Source organism: Pyxicephalus adspersus, chromosome 2, assembly GCF_032062135.1.
Source record: "Pyxicephalus adspersus chromosome 2, UCB_Pads_2.0, whole genome shotgun sequence".
Taxonomy (NCBI): Eukaryota; Metazoa; Chordata; class Amphibia; order Anura; family Pyxicephalidae; genus Pyxicephalus; species Pyxicephalus adspersus.
The window spans coordinates 22,455,803-22,472,176 of record NC_092859.1 but is presented as its reverse complement, the minus strand read 5'-3'; the positions used below and the strand labels follow the sequence as shown (position 1 = coordinate 22,472,176).

Sequence of the window (16,374 nt, the reverse complement as noted above, 5' to 3'; positions counted from 1 at the left end):
TAATTCAGAAATCATTTTTTTCTGCTTAGTCTGTTTTTCATTAAGTCCTTCCTCACAGATTTATTGATTCATAGTCTTCTGCACAACGTGCAACATATAACTTCTGTGTGACTTCTGTAGACAATAACTTACATCTGGAGAGTGGTTATGTCCCTAATGGTTAATATTAACTTCTATATGGGTAGCCATTATACCATTCATGTGTTAAAGAACCAAAAGTTTTAAAAGTTTTTTTTTTTTCTTGCTCTTCCAAGTGGTGTTGGACCCAGAACCAAGGAATACTTCATCAAATGAAAGATCATTCAGCCATGGTTTCAGGAACCCTGGTTGAGGAATGGCTGATAGAATGTATATCTGGAAAGCAGTGATGTTATTCCTGTATTTTCTAACGTGATCTGGAAACCATGACACCACTCTTGCATATTTTATAATTTGTCTATAAATTCTTGTGTAGTAGTATAACATTTCTAGTGAGTTGTGATGTCTCTGCCTATTCTGAAAGGTGATTGCATGTAATTATAAGCATTAATATTACAATCCTTCTCTCTCTGAATACTTCTCCCTCTAACATCTGCCTTCTCTTTAGCAGATATCTTATCCTCCATTACGTCGACGGGGTACTTAAACGACCATGATGCAGTGACGAAGGCGATCCAGGAAGCAAGGCAGATGAAGGAGCAGCTGAGACGGGAGCAGCAGGCTCTGGATGGGAAGGTGGCAGTCGTCAACAGCCTGGCGCTCAACAACTGCCGGACAGACAAGGTGAGCAAGCGTCAGAGTCGCTTCCAGTCCTCGCTTAACTTAATAATCGCATTCTGCAAATCTGCTGCCAAAATCTGCCACTTAATTCTCTCAGTTCCTGGTTGCCATTACAAATTATGACTCTTTGAGCGCTTTGAGTTCTTTGAAATATCTGGGTTGCTTCACAGAAAAACCAGCATGTTAGTGAGATCAGAGGGGGATTTGTGATATAATGCCGTCCTCTCTAGGAATAGAAGCTTAGCTGGTACTTGGCTGATCTCTAGGGTCTTAAACCGTAGCGATATGTCAGGCGGCGAGGGGGCCGTGCCACCATTCTATAGTCGACCTGACAAGCTGTGTTATCCCGCTAAATACCCAAACTTATTACAAGCTGACTCCTCTCAGCTAATGACAGCTAAATATTAATTAGACATGGAGCTCGACGGACGGAGTGACATCAGGATAGACACAGGGAAAATTCCATCAGAGTTTAAGACACTTTGATGTGAGGGATGGATGTTCAATTTGCATTTCCATTGTTAAACTGGTTTGGCTTTTATCGTGCAAAGCTGTTCACCCCCATTTTAAATATTTTCAAGTTTTCTTAGCATTTTGAGCAAGTTTCTAAATGAACTCAATATGGACAGTCTTTTTTCTGCTTTAGACAATTGTCTATATAAATGTATTCATTTACCAATTTTAGTAATTCTCCCCTTTATCAGAGATCAGGTGACCTTGAGACATGTGGTCAGCACTGAATGAAAAATGGATCAGCACTTTCACCAGGAACAATGTCAATTGTCAGTGTTAATTAGTGTTAATCAGTGTCAGTGTTAATTGTTAATATATAGCATCTGTGTATGTACATCATACATTATAGGATCGTTTTTGCATGTGTCTGCAGCCACTTTACCTACAGGTAGTGTGTGTAATCATAAAAAAGTTTTGCCCAGGCACTGAATAATCCTATTGGTTTGCTGTGGCAATCTCAGCCCAGGAAGAGTAGATGATGACCGAACATAGATAGGAGTACTGTAATCTCTGTGAGGGATGATAAAGAGGAAAACGAATACCTGAAAGTGTTACGCTGTCACATTACTCAGCTTGAAATATACTTGTGATGACAAGTCCACTTTAAACTGGACTCTGATTCAGAAACATTTCTGACCTGAGATCTGGGAGCTGCTGCACCCAATGAGCTCCTTAACCATTGATATATTCCCCTGTTTAGAGCAACTTGTACAGTGACGCTACCAGCATGGACGGTGCAGCGCTTACTTAAAGACGCTTATCGACTTTCTGCACTTCGTAGGTTGACAGTGTAAGCCTTGTAGGCGCTCTCATGTGCAGGCAACAAGCCGTATAAACAGTGTATTATAGCGGAAGAAGTGATCACAGGCACAAAGGAATTTATATTCAAATATTTAAGCATTCTTGAAAGGGCGCTCGGAGCAGAAATTCCTCTTTTGCTGCTCCCCGTGTAGAAAAGGTTTTTAACGCTCAGCCAGATGCTAATGTAAAGTGACTGGAGCTGTTCTTCGGCAGCGTAGCTAAATTGCTGTTATTTGTTAAGCGCCTTGAATTCATCCACGGGGGCAGCAGTTGGTTGCATTCACGGAGCATCTGTAGCCACTTTTATTATTATTTTTTTAATCTTCTAGAGCAGAGACAACCTTACCCCCCCATTCCCCGCGTGCTAACTGGGAATAATCAAGTGACAACCGACCAAATCGTTTTAGACATCCGCTCTTCACCCGACTCCTCTGTAGTTGCGGAGAGGGTCTTGTGGTTGGACATAGGGGCCCAATAAAAGCTTTTTGCATGGTATAGAAGTTTCAGGAATTGCAGGCGACCCCAGGAGCGTGCTGTTTAACTGCGGTTACAGAGCAGTCGTTCAGACGGAGGGTTGTAATTGGGCTGACAGGCTGTGCTCAGGATGTACATTATAATAATGAGAGGCTCTGTTGTGGCACAGGTAGGTAATCTTTCAGATCAGTTTTTGCTTCTGCTTGTGTCACGTGCCAGTTGTCTGTTCCTTTAATAGCATAGTAACCAGCCTGTGTAATGCCTGATTACTTGTCATAGACCACTGTTAACTAAACCCCAACTAATTCCTGTGTAGTTACAGCTTGGAGGAGGTGCTGGTGGAAATCGATAATCAGGGACATTAAGGGAGTTTTGTTCTGTAGTCATGAATTCTTTCTCAGATGTTCCAACCTCCATAATTCTTCAGCCAAAATATTTTGGCCAGGGCTGAAAGTAGTTTGGGGATGCAGCCTTGCGAAGATAAGTGGGATTACAAGTCAAGGTTAGCAGAGAGATGCAATTTGTCATTCTAGAGAATTTACAGGGAAAGCTTCTCACAGCTTGTTCCCCTATGAAAGCTGATAGACGTCAAATTTATTGGCCAGGAAACAACACATCCAAACTTACCCTACACATTACTTGGCAGGTGAGTTTACTGGGGTCCAAGACATCTTCAGAAATAGACTGCTAAACAATTTTTGGAAAGACACTTTTTTGCTGGACCCATCCAGGAGAACAAAAACATTCCTATTGGAGACAATGACATATTGCCCTAACACCAAAAAATGAAATTTCCCCCCCAAAATGCCTCCAATACCCACACACAAAAGGAGAATAAAGCATTTTGTCAGTTTTATCATACCTGTCTGATACCATCCTGCAATTTTTTTTTAAATCTGATTTTTTATGGAGGACGTCAAATTATATTGATTATATGATCATTCATAAAAAACTTTCTATAACTGAAATTTGCTCAGCATTCCTTTACTCGTTCAGATATTTTGCAAATGACAAACATCTTTAAATTCACTTTAATTTAGTTTCCAGGCATTGTATAATTTAGGGACATTCTCATTTTCTTTTTTATAAGCTGAATAAAAATTTGTCAGTATTGATAAATCTCCATCAATCACCCCAAAGATAAGTGGAACGGCTTCTGTCAATCTAAAGCCCAACGCTCTATTTCTATCTAATTTTAACTGTTTGGGTGGCTGCAAGAGGACTCCATCTGCGGAGGTGTACGCAAGATGGACCCCAATTCCCAGAAGTCTCCCTTCCCTCATACGGACGAAGAACACCACAGTGTACGGTTTGAGCCGTTTCCTCGAGTCGGAGGCTGGCTTTCTTCACCGGCCTCTCGCTCGCATAAGTGTTCAGCTGTGCGCCTTCGAAAGACCAGCAGACCTATTTTCACAGATGGTCAGTAAAATACATTGTGGCCCTGTCACGGTGCCTCGTTTGTCATCGTGCCATAAGTTCCAACTAATGAGAGCCCACGCACGCCAGAGACTGATTATGTGTGAGCGTATGGGCCTCGAGAATGATTTAATTTTATTTTTCTAATGACAGCAATGTAAAGATATAAGTGGCAGCCCAGCAATAACTTCTAGCAGACGCATAGTCACCACATTCATTTTATTTCCTTCAAGGACTCTGGTTACATTATCCGAATTGTATTAACTCTTTCAGGTCAGGATTACAGAGACGCACCAAAGGTTTGAGTGCTCCTTCTACCACCAATTACTGAATTATAAATACCTACTCGGCAGCAACGGAAATAAACACATTTAGTATAAGTATATAAGGGCTGTATATGATGTGATAATATTCATTGCTGTCCATCTTTAGTTGGTCAGTTATTATCAGTTTAGTTTTTGTTTAATTATTTTATAGCTTTTGACCATATTAGATATATTTCAATACAAAAACAGAAGTGATATGTAGCTCTTGTATTTTTATTTTTTAATATTATGTTTGTAGGAAAGATTTGCACTACAACAGTCACCCACTTTCATGATTGTACATTGACAACGCTTTGACGTATCCTGCTGCAATGTACAGGGAACACTGAGTCAGTCACATCTGTTAGCACCAGAGGAGCTTACACTCTAATGTGCCAGCACAGTCACGCTCTATTTTTATTGTGTATTTATATAGCTCTGACATTTTCCACACTGCTATACAGAAATCTGTGTGTCATTCTCATCAGTCTGCAGCAGAGAAGCTTACACTTCTTCTCTTCACAGTCACTTTCTACTGGTATTATGTATTTATAGCTCTGACATAGTTCAGAAATCTGTACAATGATCTCTGAGCCAGTCACATCAGTCTCATCACCAAAGGAGCTTACACTCTAACATGCCCTTCCAGAGTCATAGGCTATTATTATACTTATTTATATTTATAGCTATGACCTATTCTGTAGTCAGTCACATTAGTCCATACATTTTTATCAAATTGTAGAAGGAGGCGTTGGAACCTGTAAATGTTATGATTTAATCAGTTTTAACATAAAATTATTTTTCCAAAAGACAAAGGTTAGCTGATTATGAAGTTGCCATTGATATATCAGATACAGTAGATTCTGTTCTTTGTAAACTGATGGAAGGGTGCCTCCAGTGGTCAGATAGGGAAATGTTAAAAGGCCTGTTGGTCTGACAGTACAGACACCTCTGGAGTGCGCCCAGCTGTGTGTACAATGATTTATGATCACATTTAAAAAAATCACAAATTATGTAGACACTTGTAAATTACTTTATATTACTTGGTGGTCATGCTAAACTTTGTGTCATCATTATAGAATTCCTTCTGTGGATAGCGGTCACTTGGCTGGTTGGCTCAGGTACCAAAGACATGCCAAAAGCCTAACTGCAGAAGCAAAAGGTTCCCACACCATTTAATTGCCTATTGCAGAATTTAAAAAACATTTCTGTATCTGACATTCGCACATACTGTACATTTAACTGTACAAAACATCTAAAACTTCATAAATGAAAAAAAAGAAACAAAACCGGGACCACCGTTACGTTGTCATTCTCAGCGCCCCACAGAAGCCCACGCACAGGCCTCACTTGTCAGTAGTTTAATGATGAATCTGGATACTGTGGGAGGATTATTGTCCTTTATCTGTGGAAGATTCCAGATAACTGAGGGGGGAGGATGGTTAACACACTCTGTCATGTCTTCATTCTGGAGTAATAAAAAAGATAACTAATTAATCATTAAAACCTCAAAAGGTCCTTTCATCCTCTCTGGTGGTCTGTCGTCTGCACAGCTTTTATAGGAATAATAGAAAGTTATAAAAGCGCCATCGGGAAAGATGGAAGCGGCAGAGCGAGCGAGAGCACACAATATGTTTCATTTCACTCCTCCGATGACTTTTGTCTTAGTAGAGAGAAGCGCCCAAGTTATAAGTCATGGCAGCCATATCTGACGCACTTTTAAGAGAGATCTGAGCGTTTCAGATGTTTAGTGAATTTATGTGCACAGAATGGCAGAGTGCCTATGTAAGGGTTTGTTAGAGCCAGAACAATGTTACCTGCTTAGCAGCAGGAGGAAAAAGTTTGGGTACCTCAAATAACCAACTCTGATTGTTCGATTTTTATAAGTGAAAACTGCACATTTCTGTAAGGGACTCGTAAGAACAAATCATAATCTGATGCACCAATACTATATATATTCTGAATATAACATGAATTACAGCATGAAATTTGACCTTTGCAAAATGTTGGGTGCTCTGACTGTAGAAATACAAACCTCCAAACATTTTCTGTAGCCAGATTCTGTAAGTCTATTTTCCTTTTTTTTTACTTTCTTCCAACTCCTGCAGATTATATGTAGTGCTCCGCACAGTTCTGATCTGCATACAGATTCAGTGATTGATTTGCAAATAGTTTTTGCTGGTTACAGTTTTTAGAAATATGTCACATTAGTTCTTTTCAGCGGTCATGACAACATTTCCAAAGATCTCAATTCAAAAATAAGTGAGGGGAAGAGTGTGGTTCTCAGCTGTGAAAGAGTATTATTTTCATGTGGATGGGCCAGAGACACAAACTTATATTAGGAATTCTATGAAAAAAAATCTCACCATTGAATCTGCATGGTGGTATTTTTCTTTTGCTGTGTAATAAATTATATATGTGTTGTATGTGACCTGTTTCATGCTAACTTTGCAAGACAACAAAGTGTTTTGGATGATTTTTTGTTCCCTTTATTATTTTCCGATCTATGAACTTACTAGTGCAGTTTAATTTGCAATGTGTTATGTGAGACCTCCAAATCTTCCTGTAGCAACACATCATACATTTCCGTCCTCTGATCTGTAGCAGCTGGTGACTCTGCTGAGCTGCTGCCTCAATATCAGAAATATTTGCTTGTGATTTTACAGTGGGCGTCCTGAACCACCCATATCTAATTAATGATCTTTATGCCGAATCTGCCTGCCAATTACAAGACATTAAACAGGTTTTATTGGCTTTTTGAAACGACATCCTAATCAGCGTGACACAATTAATTTGTTGGATGACATATGACTCAATGATGGGTGTCCTTCATTCTACCTGGATGTCCTCAAAGTTTCTGCAGGAGACAGAAAGACAAATTGTGACTCATCAATACTGACATAGTAAGAGATATAACCGGCTATTTAACTAAATATGGAGTACAAGTGTCCAATTCTGTGATGGAAGCAAGAAGTCCTCCTACCATAATGTAGGGCACAATGACCCTTTTCTGTGCTAAAATCACTTATTAGCATTTGTATTGGAATTATAAAAAAATATATTTTTTCAACCCTGCAGGACAAGCCATCCCTAGATTGTCTATCCCAGCAGATGACAGTGAAGCAAAACGATGATGGAAAGTTCAGCCACACAATGATGGATTTTAATTTGAGTGGAGACTCAGATGGTAAGTATTGGCTCTACCACACTGATAATGGTGTTGATCATTCACACTGGATTTCTTGCCTCTACTGATATTCTATATAAATGACTTTCCCCACAAATATTGAAGGTATTTCTAGTTCCTTATCTTTAAACTTAGGCCTGTGGCTTGTCACCTTCTGTTGTGGATTCCAAGGCTGCACATGACAGTAATGTATTCTTTGGCATAGAACAAGATTTAGGAAGGGTCAGAACATCTTTAGAGTTTTGGTCGCTTGTGTTGCTTTGGTCAGACTTCCTGTTCTACTGACACACGGTCACACATTGACACCCTGGGGGTCTGTTGGACAAATTGCATAAAATTTGTTCAGTGGAAAAGCAGAGAGCTTTATAACCTGGCTGGATTTCTTATCCAAGGTTTATTGCTGTAGTTTTATCCTTATTTATCCTAGACTTTGCTTATACTTAGTAATATGAAATGTATATTGTATATTATAAACACAACCTATATATATATTTTTATATTAACATTCCCTAGAAAAGTCACACTTTCTTGACATCTAAAACTCATCAACAAAACCGCCATCTGACTCCCATTGTTTTTTTCTGCAGGAAGTGCTGGTGTGTCTGAGTCCCGGATATATCGGGAGTCCCGGGGACGCGGAAGCAGCGAGCCACATATCAAACGTCCAATGAATGCCTTTATGGTGTGGGCAAAGGATGAGAGGAGAAAAATTCTACAAGCTTTTCCCGACATGCACAATTCAAACATCAGCAAAATACTAGGTATGATCACATGAAAGGTACCGAAAATTTTATGTGAAATGGACGACCACTCTTAGCTTTTGTATACAACAAGTCAATCGCCCATCAATACCTTTCTGATTACTTTCAGATTGTCTTTATCATATTGCATAAAATGCATCTCCAAAAAAATGTATAATCAGTTGCTGAGATGTTCAGGAATATTCACCTATGAAAAATGCACAGTGGTGTTAGAGAGGGACGGAGTTAAAACCAAGGACACTGGCTCAGTTTCCACAAAAGATGTGGGCAAATACAGGAATGTAGCTGATAATGCAGCCAGTAAATTCCAAGGTGTAAATTGGGGCCAGTTAGCAAGCAGGCCATGCCCTTGAAGTCAGTTTTAAAACATTCCTCTTTAAAGAAATTTTGTGGCTCCAGCTAAACTTTTAAATAGAGCACGAAGGGGTTAAACACCTGTCTAGTTTTTTACTTTACTTGGGGTTCCATTAGGGAGATCTGTCTTTACTTTCTGGGCGACCACCTTTTTTTTTTTTTTTTTTTTTTAGACAAGAATTGAAGGAAAATCACAAGATCCAAAAGTGGTCCTAATCCTTCTGCAAGTCATCTAAGATTAAAAACAAATTTATACTTGGGAAAAATAACACAAAGACCCTGATTGCCAGAAGCACCAGAGTGTTTTTCATGATAAACGCTAGTTTATGTAACTTCTACATTGTATCACCTATAAAAACATAACACTATGCACCTCTGAACCGCTCCTAACATTGTGAATATGTTACATTGTATCATTGTGTAGAAGATGGTGGCACCCTGCCCATATGTCACCCTCATGGAGGTGGGGGCATCCTTTGTCACTAATAATACCTTATAGACACATTTCTTTTAAAAGAGACACTTGAGCTGAGCTGACATTTCTGCGTCTCCCGAGAGCACCGCTGACATTTTAAAGGGTTTAAAGTGTTTTATACGACGGCGAGGTCTGGTCTTAATCAGCCGTTCCCCTGAAATTGTTAACAGAAGGAATCGCCTCTGACTGTTTGGCCCGGGATCAGGAGCGTGCGCACACATCTTTCTTCCATTATTCATACAGTAGTTCACAGACGACGTGCAAATTCATTGCAGATCACGTTAAAAAAATATATGACAGACTTCTCTGCCCCGGAAACTCGACTTTGATCTGCTCTGTTACCACGTAACAGAAAGCGAAAGAAACAAGATGGGCGCAGCAAGTGCACAGAAAAGGGAACATTATATAATTATAATCATACTTTTATATTCTGTATCTGTTATTAGTGTAGAACACTAATGACATATATTTCTGCTGCTAATGAGCTTATGTCCCCACCACAATTATACAATATTATTAATATTATACATTTATATAACGCTGAGAACCAGTTACCTCTGTGCACCATAGGAGCTTACACTTTGTCACACAGCACTATAGATAGTACTATTATGTGTGACAGTTTAGTCGTTCGGTTTACTGTTTTTTCCCTGCCTGCTCTGTGTGATTAGTGAAAGATTCTCCTTCTGTCTTTTATGTTGTCAGGCACACAAAAAGAATCGGTGCTCAGGTTTGACAGAGCGTATGTTTGAAGTCTGACTTACACATTGTCAGCTCTCATTATCTGACAGTTCTGGCCCGGCAGACGAGATCTGTCTGGGTTCCTAGTGAAGTGATTTGATTGCAGCATACACAGTCAGTGCTGTAGATGTTCAGCAGTATCTGTGTATGTGTGTCACAGCAGTGCCTTCAGTGTATTATACAATTTATTTTCAACACCTAAAAAACAGATACTATGACCCCCTCAAAAAAAAGATATTTTTACTTTGATTTCCTTGTTCTTAGACAACATAGACCATTGTGTGTGGATGTTTTTCATGTTTAGACACATCATTTACCTGGCAATTGACCAAAACTTGGCTCCAATGAATGGAAATGGTCATCTAGTATCTGTAGAAATTCAACGTCAGTATCCTAATTTATATAACATTTTAGGAATCAAAATATCAGGTCATTTTATACTTCCTTTGGCATGCATGTCTCCTTCTGCAGCTATGTTTTCTTCAGAAAGTGGGGAAAATCTTTGCAATGGGGACACGGACAACATATAGGACTGACAGATGTGCCAGTCCTACCCTACTCATTAAAAATAGGCTAGAATTAGGTCTTGCCTTTATTTCAGTTTCTTTTAGAAATGGCACAAAGTTGTGCGCTGGTTATCCAAAGGTTGTAATCCTAGGTGACAAATCTAAACCATTCAACAGGATTATATATTGGCTCCAATGAGAAACACAAGTATAATACAGTGTGCTTATCTGGAGTTTTTGAATTTAAAAAAAAAAACATAAATACAACTAAAATGGTAAAAGAAGACATTAAAAATTTGCAAACTAAAAGAAATAAGTTAATAATAAAATAATAAAACAGTTCTTAAAAGTAAACCCTTTTAATTTCTAACATTTGTAATGATGTTTGGTTAGGGTACTCTCAGAAGGTAAACATACAATATAAACACATAACATTATTGCACAGTGTGGAAAGGGGAAGTTACAGAACCTTCATTGTGCTATTTAGATGGTTTGAAATTGTTTAGCCAGTTACTGTAGTTACTTGCTACAATATCACAGTAACAGAGAGACTCTCTGTTGGCTGCATTCTGTATCTGTCATGTAGAAGATGTTTGTCCAGCCATATCATTTGTTTTGGTAAAGAGTCCGCTAAATCTTTTTTTTTTTTTTTTTTTTTTGAATTTGCTTAGGGTCTCGTTGGAAAGCCATGACGAATCTGGAGAAGCAGCCGTACTACGAAGAACAAGCTCGACTCAGCAAGCAGCACCTGGAAAAATATCCAGACTATAAGTACAAGCCACGGCCAAAGCGCACCTGCTTAGTTGACGGCAAGAAGCTGCGGATCGGCGAGTACAAGGCAATCATGCGCAGCCGGCGGCAGGAAATGAGACAGTATTTCAACGTAGGGTAGGTGATTCTGCCTACCTCTGGATAGTAATTAGAACAGGCAAACTTAATGTTCACCCCATGATACATTCATATCATCCCTAGAATTCACTGAGTACTCACACACACATGGCCTGATTTATTAAAGCTTTCCAAGACTGGAGAAGATAGACTATCATAGGTTCTCTTATTGGTCTATCTTTTCCAGTCTTGGATAGCTTTAATAGGTCAAGGCCAAAGTATATGTATATTTTGGTAAGTGGGGTTGGCATCCCCATTAGCAAAAAAATATTCTTCTAGCTGCAGGGGAATGGTCAAAATTGATTTATTGATGAATGTCTGTGTGTGTATGCCAGTCTTCTATAGACTAATGTAGAAAGTTATGTCTTTCCACCATGACACCAAGCAAACTTTCAATGAGTTTCTTTGGTCAGAATAGAAAAGTTATGTCAGAACAAAGGGTCATCCTAGTCAGCCATTTGAGGCTGTTTCTAAACTGAAATAGAACCAATAAATGGTCCCTTGATCAGCAACATTTGAAGTATACAAAAAAACACACAGGAAATCAGGATGACAGGAGCTTTTTTTTTTTTTTTTTTTTTTTTTTTTAACACGGAGAAAGTGTAACTTAAATTTTACTTTAATATAGAAGACCAACATCATTCAGGGTGCTCTCCTTGCAACAGGGTTTTTTTATACTAAAAGGGATCCAAAAGGAGATCTGGTTATGTGGTAATAAATTGTTATAAGTTTCCCTTTACATTGTTTAATTGAGATGTTAATAAAATTGTACGCATGGCCCATTTTTAACACACTTTCTCATCTTTGACAGGCAACAAGCACAAATCCCTATCCCTACATCGGGCGTGGTGTACCCAGGAGCCATCGCAATGGCCGGAATGCCATCTCCTCACTTGCCGTCAGAGCACTCAAGTGTCTCGAGCAGTCCAGAACCCGGCATGCAGGTCATCCAAAGCACTTTCAGCATCAAAGGAGAAGAGCCCCATATCAAGGAGGAGATCCAAAACGATGACATGAACGGTGAAATATACGATGAGTACGACGAGGATGACGATCCAGATGCGGATTTTGTTAGTGACAGTGAAAATCACAGTGCTGAACAAGCCAACTGATGCAGCAGGGGGTACAGCTTGAACTTTGAGGACTTAATAAGGCGCAACCCCGACTCGCCTTTATCAGTTGTGGAGCATGAGCTTTTTTGGATACACTGACTGTTACTTTAACTGTTCTTTAAAAAAAGAAAAAAATGCTGGGACTTAAACTGACAAAATAAACTTTTGACCCAAAATGCACGGGTTGGAAATATACAATGAAAAACAAAAACGACGGATTTTCCACCAAAAGAACGGGATAAGCTATGGGTAAACTAATGCCAGTAATCTAGCTGCTCAGCACTGACGTCTTACCCTTCAACTTTATTTTTTTTTTTTTCGTATATAAAAAAAAAAAAAAAAAAAAAAAAAAAAACTTGGCTGTTTGTTCTACAATGTTCTAGAAAATCTCACTCAGGTACACAGTGCCAACAAGTGGCTTGTGAATGTGTTTTGTCGTTTTGTGCTAAAGTTTAAAGAGGAATAAGATTTTTTTTTTTGCACCTGAAAAAAAAATAGATGCTCCTGGCTGGCTCCTCCCCTTCCCTCATTTTTCTTGGCGTTGTGGGTGGATACAAGGGACTGTTGTGTGTGGATACCCAAATCTTTCCATCTATACCATGGACATTTTTCCCCATCTGTTGCATTTCTATTAGCAAGTGCCAAATTTGTAATAATGTGCTGAATTAGATCATAAATTTTTTTTAATTACTTACTGGTCTGTCTTAAGTTTAGGACAGTGTTACTTCTTAGACAATCTCTTAAAAGAACTGACAATTGACCAACAGCTGGTAAAAACAGAAAAAAAAAAAAAAAACTTTTTAATTATTTTATTTGAAACTGTAGTTGCAGTTCTCAGGTGATGGCGAGAGACTTAAAAAAAAAAATAGAGTGATAAAATAAATATTTTATGTATTTTGTGTGCGTGTGAGCGTGCCATGGTTCTTACCATGCTTAACATGGGATGAAATCCCACATCCTAATCGTCACCAGACTTTAAGAAGCCTTTAATGAATATTTGCACTTGAGATAGCTGGAGGAGAACAGGCGAAAATTAAGAAAATTTCATTTTGGGGAGGAAAAAAAGTTTTGACATTTTAGGAACTTTTTTTTTTAACATAAATAGATATAAATATATATATATATAGGACATAATTTTAATGTATCATATCTGGACACCCAGTTTACCACAGACCCTTATTTTTCTCTCTTAATAGTTTTGGATTCTGTGCTTGGTGCGACAGTTCTAGTCCGCTGTACATTAGGCGAGTGGAAAGGTTTCGGGGACTCAGATTGTGCCAAGACCTTAAATGGAAACTTAATTAGGAAATAAGTAGACCCATTGTATACATGTATGTATGTGTAGGCCAGGAGTTATTTTACAGATTTCTTGTACTGCATTAAGTTTCCAAAGTTCTGTATTTTTTGGGAATGCAGCCATTTTTTTTTTCTGTACGTGACAATTGCAGAGAAACAGAAGTTCCTGTGCAAAACTTATAAATGCAATTGACATTTTCACCTCACTGGAACAATTAATGCTGTGCTGTCCCAGTACAAGTTTGCTGAGCAAACTTTTGCTGTTTTTTATTTTGTACACCTCTATTCCGTCCTCATTCAAAACCTCTCCTGAATAGAGAAATAAATTTGCAGATTTAGAAAAATCCCCCATGATAAAAATAATAAATATTTTGTCGTCATTATTATTTTTTTTTGCCTGCTGATTTAGAATTATGCAAATTTTGTTTAAACTTTTTTGTGTAGACAAGCTTCCTCTGGACAGGCTGGATGTGAGATTCTGTCACCTTTTTAGTTATTTACGGCTCATTCTGAGGATTTATCCCCGACATAAAGACTCACTTTGGGTCCCTCATGGAGAAACTCTTAGTATTGTTGCATGTCAGTTATATATATTTTTTGTTTGTACTTTTTCTTTTGGGAGGACTGTATTTTTTCCCATTTGAACTGCCTCTTCTTAGTAATGTAATGACAATAATTTTAATAATAATTTTGCTGGTTGGCTGTTCCCAGATTAGTAAGTTAAATGTAATTTATTTTATTACTTTTTATTTTTTCATATTGTATTCTGTTTTATTTCAGCGCAGAGGAAGAGAAAAAACTGTCTAGATATATAAAAAAAAGCAAAAAAAAAAAAACTAAACAATGTCTCTATTTTATAACTTTCTTAACTCCCCTTACCTTAAAAAAATATATCTATATATAAATAATCTATGTTCCCTTTTTTTGAGGCCAGGTGTTTTTGGATTTTTAACTCAAGCAGAACTTTTTTCTAAGAAATCTTCTCATGTCTGGTTTTATGTATTTCATTGCAGTTTTGTCAGAAATATTTTTAGCACTGTATTTCAACAGAAATTCAAATGACGGTGTTGTTTCTTTATGCCATTCTTCATATGTACAATGTGAGAAAAAAAAATTTAGCTCTGACTCAAAAGCTTGTTTCACATTTACTGGACGTTTTAATTGCCATCATGTTAAATGTGCTCTGTTTGGATATGTGACTTTGGGCTACAAAAAATACTTTGTTTAAGCTCCAGGTAGATGCCACCAAGGCGGCCTCTGTGTAGGCCAAACACAACACACGCCAACGGTTATTTTTTTGCGCGGGGCCACTTTTCTTGGCTGTCCTTAGTGATCCCTTGTTGATTTTGGCCCCATTTTACCGCATCTTGCCAAAACCTAATTTTGTAAGAAAATCTGCCAGGAAGACTGGCATAGAAAGAGCTGTGAACCCCAAACATTGATTTTCCACTCCTCTCTTTTCTTTAAAAAAAAAAAAGGCAACATAACCCCAACTGTTGATGATCCGTCATTACCATTTCACATTCCTAAAGGAACAGAGGTTATTTAACAGCCATGGCACTCCCCGGCACAATTTACGGCCATCTGTGAACATAAACAATCAAAGAAACTTGCAATTTTGTTAAATCAACTGTTTGCCCTGCATGCGATCTCTCTTATATTTTAATATCGTGTTCATATATTTGCTCTTTGTATTTTTTTGCTGGCAAGTCCTTAGAGACCTATTTCCAAATCAACATTGTTATCCATGTATTTTATTTTTTAATCTCCAGCTCTATTTTTTACATCACACTTAAACAAAATCATGTCATGCCTTTTTTGGGTCATCAAAAAAAAAAAAAAGCCTGGTCAGGTTCTAGGACTTAGCTCACTGTGTGAAACGTAACCATACCACAATCACAATAATTAGTGAAAAATCCAATGTTCAAAAATGTAAACAAATGTTAGCAGTTTTACTGCAAACAAATTTTAACATGTTCTTAAATTTCAGTCTCAGATTTCACTGCTTTCAACTGAAAATGTCACTTTATTTATATTCTATAAATGGTGAATCGCCTACATTTTTTTTTTGCATATTGAAAATTTCCTCAAATCCCCTTTTGCCTCCTTAAACAATAGATTAAAATGACTATAATTTTGGATCCTGAAGTCTCTGCCTGCCTCCTAATATTTTATATGGATCGCCTGATGTTTTTATTTGAATTTTTTTTTTTCTCTGGTAAGGGTGATGTCAATTCTAAAGTGAAACGGTACAAAAATCATTAGCAAGCTGCAATTTTAAGGGAAGCAGCCCCAGACACGCAATGGTTTTACCAAGAAAAAAACTTTTATGTCTAACTACACAGATAACACTTCATTTTTAGTTCTTATTTATGTTTTTTTAATGTGCAGACTTACTTTGTGGGTGCATTGGAATATTTCCCATGTGCTTAGGAAAACAAAAACTTTTCGTGTTGTACTTTTATATTTGCATTTTGGTTGCTGGCTGCATCGTAAGTTTACCCAGCGTTTGGCTGAAAATGTTTTTTTTTTTTTTTTCTTTAATTCATTTGGGTGTAGAAGAGAAAAGATGAGACAATCAAATGCCTGGAGCTTAAAAGCAAAGTATGTGCAAGCAACCATCTCACTTGAAGTTTAATAAGAAAATAATTATGTAAATATAACATAGAGTAATAGATTTATATTTTGTTCATAACATATAGTGTAATATAAGTTGTATATTTTCATTTTTTTTTGTTCTGTTTTTTTCAGTCATGCCACAATAATGGAAAAAAAAAAGAGGATTT

At 37.7% G+C, this 16,374-nt stretch overlaps 1 protein-coding gene across 5 annotated transcripts in view; it reads left to right on the top strand.

The window, feature by feature from the left end:
* The window catches only part of SOX5 (SRY-box transcription factor 5), a 161,320-nt gene extending 145,383 nt beyond the window's left edge, over positions 1-15,937 (top strand). For 4 of the 5 annotated variants that reach the window (XM_072399923.1, XM_072399926.1, XM_072399927.1 and 1 more), the window contains 5 exons: positions 587-762; positions 7,347-7,455; positions 8,043-8,216; positions 10,964-11,180; positions 11,992-15,937. In XM_072399923.1, coding sequence (XP_072256024.1) covers positions 587-762; positions 7,347-7,455; positions 8,043-8,216; positions 10,964-11,180; positions 11,992-12,292 — 977 coding nt within the window. In that variant the 3' untranslated portion in view covers positions 12,293-15,937. The remainder of the gene's footprint in view (positions 1-586; positions 763-7,346; positions 7,456-8,042; positions 8,217-10,963; positions 11,181-11,991) is intronic. The other variant, XM_072399925.1, reaches the window with a different exon arrangement.
* Positions 15,938-16,374: the final 437 nt, after the last annotated feature.